Source organism: Podarcis bocagei, assembly GCF_964188305.1.
Source record: "Podarcis bocagei genome assembly, chromosome: 13".
NCBI classification, from domain to species: Eukaryota; Metazoa; Chordata; class Lepidosauria; order Squamata; family Lacertidae; genus Podarcis; species Podarcis bocagei.
Window position 1 is genome coordinate 5,931,831 of NC_138138.1, and position 6,000 is coordinate 5,937,830.

At 38.1% G+C, this 6,000-nt stretch overlaps 1 protein-coding gene across 3 annotated transcripts in view; it reads left to right on the top strand.

Annotated features, from left to right (window-relative positions):
* Nucleotides 1-5,245, top strand: part of TMEM245 (transmembrane protein 245) — a 53,957-nt gene extending 48,712 nt beyond the window's left edge. For 2 of the 3 annotated variants that reach the window (XM_081166249.1, XM_081166250.1), the window contains one exon: nt 641-3,132. In XM_081166249.1, the coding sequence (XP_081022375.1) occupies nt 641-686 (46 nt within the window). In that variant the 3' untranslated portion in view covers nt 687-3,132. Of the gene's footprint in view, nt 1-640; nt 3,133-4,925 lie in introns of those variants that run through there. The other variant, XR_014001260.1, reaches the window with a different exon arrangement.
* Nucleotides 5,246-6,000: the final 755 nt, after the last annotated feature.

The window sequence follows — 6,000 nt, forward strand, 5'->3', positions numbered from 1 at the left end:
TCCTCTCTTTTCCCTTGGCCCCCACAGCTGCTCCAGAGTGTCCCCCAAACCTCCTGAGCAGATGACGGGGGAGGGGAGGAAAATCCTGTTTGCACAAGCAGATGGTTGTTGTACAAGTGAGATGCCAGAAATGGATGTTCTAATAAATAAATAGTGTAACAAATTTTAATAAATATTTTTTGTACTAATGCCTAAGTGGACAGACTTAACAGCATATGCAGAAGAAATCTGTTAGCAAGACAGTAGATAAATTGAGTGTCAAAATACATGGGTGCTCATTTTTTTATAATTGATTATATTTATTTCAAGCTATTCCTTTAACTGCAGCCGTATTTAACCATAAATGTTGGGTCTTTTTCGCAAGTTCATTTCAAGTATAATATTACATTCAGGAATCCTGCATTGTAATTTAAATTTGAGATTCACAAGGTCACAAGGAGGACCTCTGGTCAGTTCAAATTTTGGATAACTCTTCACACACACACACACACACACACACACACACACACACCCACCCAAATACTCTCCATTTCTTTGTAACTTTTTGGGGAAGCTAAAAAAACTACTGGTTGTTCCAAGCATTCATAAATATTTTATCCTTTATTTTTACTGAAAGTTTTGATACCTTTCCCCTTTATAGGTCTTCTAGAGAAAGTCCTGAGGAACAGAAAACTGCCACAGAATGACACATGGAGTATTTAATTGCTTCTTTAGGAAGGACTCCTCTTTCTTATGCGAGCCTTGAGCTCAGGAGAGTCGTGGCCTTGGATCGCTTCTCCAGCTGTGCCTCCTGACAGCTTTCACTGACGCAGCATTCCCTGTTGAGCATCCCTGTTGACACACGTTGCCTTAGGTCACGCACATTTCCTTTGTAAGTGGAAGTGTCTGCTGCCTGTTGTTTGCTTATTACACAGACCTGGGATTTGGGTGCCTGGTTTGCCAAATAATTCCTCTTAAAAAACCACACCTTGCATCAAGTTTTGTTGACTTGATTCTAGGTCGGAGCCTGTTGTAAATTCAAATTTGATATTAATATTTTTTGCTACCTGCGTAATTAGATTCTAGGTGTTCAGTTCCCACAGCTTTTGCTCTTAGAATATTCTCATCTCAAGGAGGTATAGCTATTAAACCATTAAAGTCTAGCACCTGCTAAAAGTTAATTATAATTTTGTGCTGCTTTATGAAGGATGCCTTATTGCAACTTCATAGTCACCTTTTAATCAGCTATTAGTAAGACAGCAATATTAGTCTTGTCAGGATGCTATATCTGTGGTGGCTATATAACAGACTTACAGAATTCTTTGCAGTATGGCTTGGGGAGGGTGGTGGTTTAAAACAGCTTTGTAACTAAACTTTTTCATCTAATCTCAGTTCAAGCAAATTTCTCTACTGATGAAGCATTATCAGTGCACTAAAGTAAAAACAGACAATGTACTCAAAATAATATGTGCAAATTTATGAAGGTGCTATAATATTTTTTAGGAAATGTAGCACTGGATTAATCTATCTAGCTCTTACTAGTGATGAAGAATAGGATGTTGTTTACATTGTATTTTTAAAGGTATTAACAGAGTAATGAATCAGGGTGGAAAGAGAAATCTGTTCTATAGATTCTCTGGGTATGTTACTGAGGAATGTGACTCAGCATAAAGTTTTTTTTTTAAAAAAAAAATGTCTGTGAGCTAAAGCGTATAGCACAGGAATGTTCCATGCTGGCTAAAGGTTTTTGACTTGAAATACTGATTTGTTAGCACCAAAGAAAATAATTGTGATTTGGTGGTTAAGAGGTGACAAGCTAAAGACACTCAAAAATACTTGTTTAATGAATGGATTAAGACAAAGCACTTTTAATGGTTATACTTACTTAAAACAAAGTAAAACCGTAATATCAAAGTGTCTGCTTCTACGTTTAGTCTTGAGTTCCTACACTAGTGCACCCACTGCATGCATTTCATATCTATATAGCTTCCAGTACATGAAATCTGTCAGCATTAGACTATCTGGTAACTAAAGGGTTTGATCCTGTTCACATTAGTGGTTATAAAAAAACCTTGTGATGGCAGTGTGCATCTTATGGACCATATTAGGACCAGTGGTTGGTTGGTTTTCATTTGAAGGTGTTATAAAAAATATCTGTTACGTTATGAGTTAAATCCAGTCAACTGCAGTTCAGTGCCTGCATGCAGAAGAAACCCCGCAAGGTATAATGAAGCCCTCTTCTCTCGCTCCCCACCCGCAACACACACAGGTGGGTGCAGATGCCTCATGAAACTTGGCAGCTGCAGAGGACGTGAGGCCTAAACACACCTGCTTAATCCAGGAACGTACTGAGTTCTCGTTCTCTAACTGAGTGGGGATGGCTATCTAGCTGGGACTTTGGGAGACACAACACAGGCCCTCCCATTCACTACAATGACCTTGTGTGGTATCTGTTCCTGCAGAGGGTGGAAGGAGGAAGGAGGACTCTCGCCCTCCTGTAGCTGTGCCTCTACACTGCACTCCTTGTGGACTGGATTGAAACTTGTATGTGGAGAAGCTAAAATGAAATCGTGCATAAATACCTTGATGTGTTTGGGAAATGAATCCAGTCATTGGAAGAATTGCATATTTTAATGTCTGTATTTCACAAGTTGTAGGTACAAACTATCACGTGCCTGTTTTGAGGCTACTTTTGTAAAGTTTGTTTTGAACACTGGAGTTTGTATTTATTTCTTGACTTAGCAAGTTGAATCCTTCAGACTAGAAGGTTCTGGGGTCAAGTTAGCTTTTGCATACGTTGAAATAAATGAGCACAGTAGCATTGTAGCTCAAGAGTTATATTTCCTTCCATTGGTGAAAAGGAACAGTTGACAATATCTGTGTCCGATTTAACATTGGCATTAATAAAAGATGAATGGAAATGCCATTACTGTGAACAGATGGCAGTGGAAATGTATATTTCAGTTTCTGGGTCTGTTTGGGGTACGGTTGTCCTTAAATAGGTTACTTATGAAAACCTGAAGTAGCAGGTACCATATTAGATGAGACATTTCCCTTTCATGAAGGAGGAAATACCCCTTATGCAATGGTCTCTGCTCTGACCCACACATAACATTATTTAAAAATAAAGTGTGCACTTTGTTTTCTTCAAAATTGTTCTTTATTCATATGCAAGATTGGTTTAACACTCAGTTATGATCCATTATGTTAATATCTATGTAAAGAAGGGGTCCATGGGTTACTAGCATGGCACAGCAGCTGTTTGTGTGGCCTCAGAGCAATGCATCCAACTTCAATATTATTGAAGTGGCATTGGCATCCGCCATGCAAAAGCAGCTCCCATGCCACTCTTGGAGCGTGAATTGCCTTTGAGTATACCCTGCTTCCAGTTGGTTGTCTTGCCTAAGGCCGATTCATGAGCAAAATCTGCCTAATTGCTTCAGCCTGCCTGTAGGAAATATTTGGCCACATTTGTTTTGGGTTTTTAATGGTGAGCTCATATTAAAAGACTTCGTAATTTTTAAGAACTATGTTTATTTTCAGTTTGCCAGAATATTTTTCACAGATAGCTTTTAATCAAAGTCAGCAATACTAAAAGTGACAAGAATTGGATTTCAAATCCAGTAAACCACTTCCTAGACGCTTTGTTATTTTCCTAATACAGTTGTTATCTTGGTTCTCGAACAGAATCTGTTCTAGAAGTCCATTCAACTTCCGAAAATGTTTGAAAACCAAGGCACGGCTTCCGGTTGGCTGCAGGAGCTTCCTGCACTCAATCGGAAGCCGCATCAGATGTCCAGCTTCCAAAAAAAGTTCGCAAACTGGAACACTCACTTCCGTGGTCGTGGCATTTGGGAGCCAAAATGTTGGGCTCACAAGGCGTTCAAAATCCAAGGTACGACTGTAATTGTTTTTACAAGTCCTCACCCCCCTCCCCTTACCATTTAGAGAACTGCTAATAAATTAGAGCAGGCATGTCCAAAGTCCGTTTCGGGGGGCTAATCTGGCCCGCCAAACAGTTTAATCCGGCCCCTGTGGCAGTTTATTTCCTGGGGTAAAATCCTAAAAAAACCTCAACAACTGCAACCCTAAATAAAAGCTCAACAACTTTGGGGTAAAATCATAAAAAAGCTTAACAACTTCAATTCTAAAAATAAAGGTCAAAAACTTTGGTTGGCCTTCACTTCATCAAATCTTGCCTTCTTTGAAAAAAGTTTGGGCACCACTGGATTAGAGAGACAGTGTCTCTAATAGATTTCCCTTCCAAAATATAGGACTGCCCAAAGTCTGACAATTTTCCCTTGATTTCAACATTTAAGAGTTCACATGGTTCATTGTGGCTTTCTGAATGTATTTTATGGCTATAATAATAGTGTTACATGGTCATCAGAATTCTGGAGAAACAAGTTAGCATTTCCAGTTACTAGGAAACTTACAGAGGTAACAAAAATATTTGGGGACCATTTCTATGGTGTAAATCTGTATGTACCTTGTGTATACAACTGAGTTATGTTAAACCTTCAGATCATTTTAGTGGACCATCTTTGCTATCATGTATCTTTGAAATTTTGAAGTTTTGTGACACCTGCGTGATAAAAGTAAGGAGTATTTTCTGAGGACATTAACTGTCAGACAAAATTCTGCTAACTAGTAATGCAGTTCAATGCATAACTACCAAGAAGTAAGACAATTGAATGCAGTAAATTTTATTCCCTGATAAGTGGGTTTGAGATTGCAGACCAAATGAAGTTCTCTTATGGAATAGTGGCATAAAACCACATTTTCCAGCTAAAGTATTTGGGAATGTACTCTCACAATGTACGATGCTGGGTACTCGAACATTTTACCATCTTTGTTATCATATTATTCATACTCTTGTCTGTAGCTGCGCATTAATGGAATCGGTTTGTTTCCCACTAAGCAGTTTGGGTTATTATGTTTTGCAGATACCAGAAATCAACTTTATGCTTACTGCAAAGAAGCCCCCTTCAGTAGAGAACTATTGCATGGCATTAGGTATAACTAATTTTTTTAAAAGGATATTGAAAATACTCTTAAGAATCCTGAATTTTAGATAGGAAGTAAAATGTTAAAATACTGACATTTTGAAACAGTGAAAACTACTTACATTGTGAGACTGACTGGCTAGCTTACCTCTTTTTACAGTGAAACTTTATTTGCCTCAAGGTTAAAAACAATTAGCTCTTTTAAAGTGTTCTTAGTGTATTGCAACTTAAATAAATTACATTACATTTTGGAGACAGAACATGAGCAAATTTGCATTCAAGCTTTCAACAAAAATATTAAACCATTTCTTTAGACTGCAGATTGTATGTTCCGACTGAGGACTACTTCACCCAAGATACTACTTTTGAAAAACTGTACACTGTACAGTGAAGCATATGCCAATGTGTTTCTCGTAATATGTGTTTTGGAAGCCATAGTTTGTGGCAGATTTGTGCAACATTTATACAGGTAAAATGCACATGTAGTAGAAAGGCACATACATTTTTCACACAATATTGAGCACCCAGGAAAACAATCCTAATGTGTGTGAAGTTTTCTTTAAAAAAACTTACTGTACGTGAAGAAGCCCTAGTTTACTAAACCTCAAAATATACCGTATTTTTCGCTCTATAACACGCACCCGACCATAACACGCACGTAGTTTTTAGAGAAGGAAAATCCGTAGGCATGCCACCCGTAGGCATTTCCTCCATAACACGCACAGACATTTCCCCTTACTTTCTAGGAGGAAAAAAGTGAGTGTTATGGTGCAAAAAATACGGTAATCTTCCAGTTGCTTTATTAAAGACACAGGGGTATCACATCATCAAAATGTGGGAAGACTTGTATGAACTGAGTAGAAATTTTATCTACAAGTATATTAAAGCCTAGTCATTGATTTCATTTCTGGTAGAAGAATGAATGAAGCTGCTATTGAGGGATAACCTTGGAGATTGGTGGCTTGGATGCCAAATGCACAAGACCATACCTAAAAATGCACACGACTTTCACTAC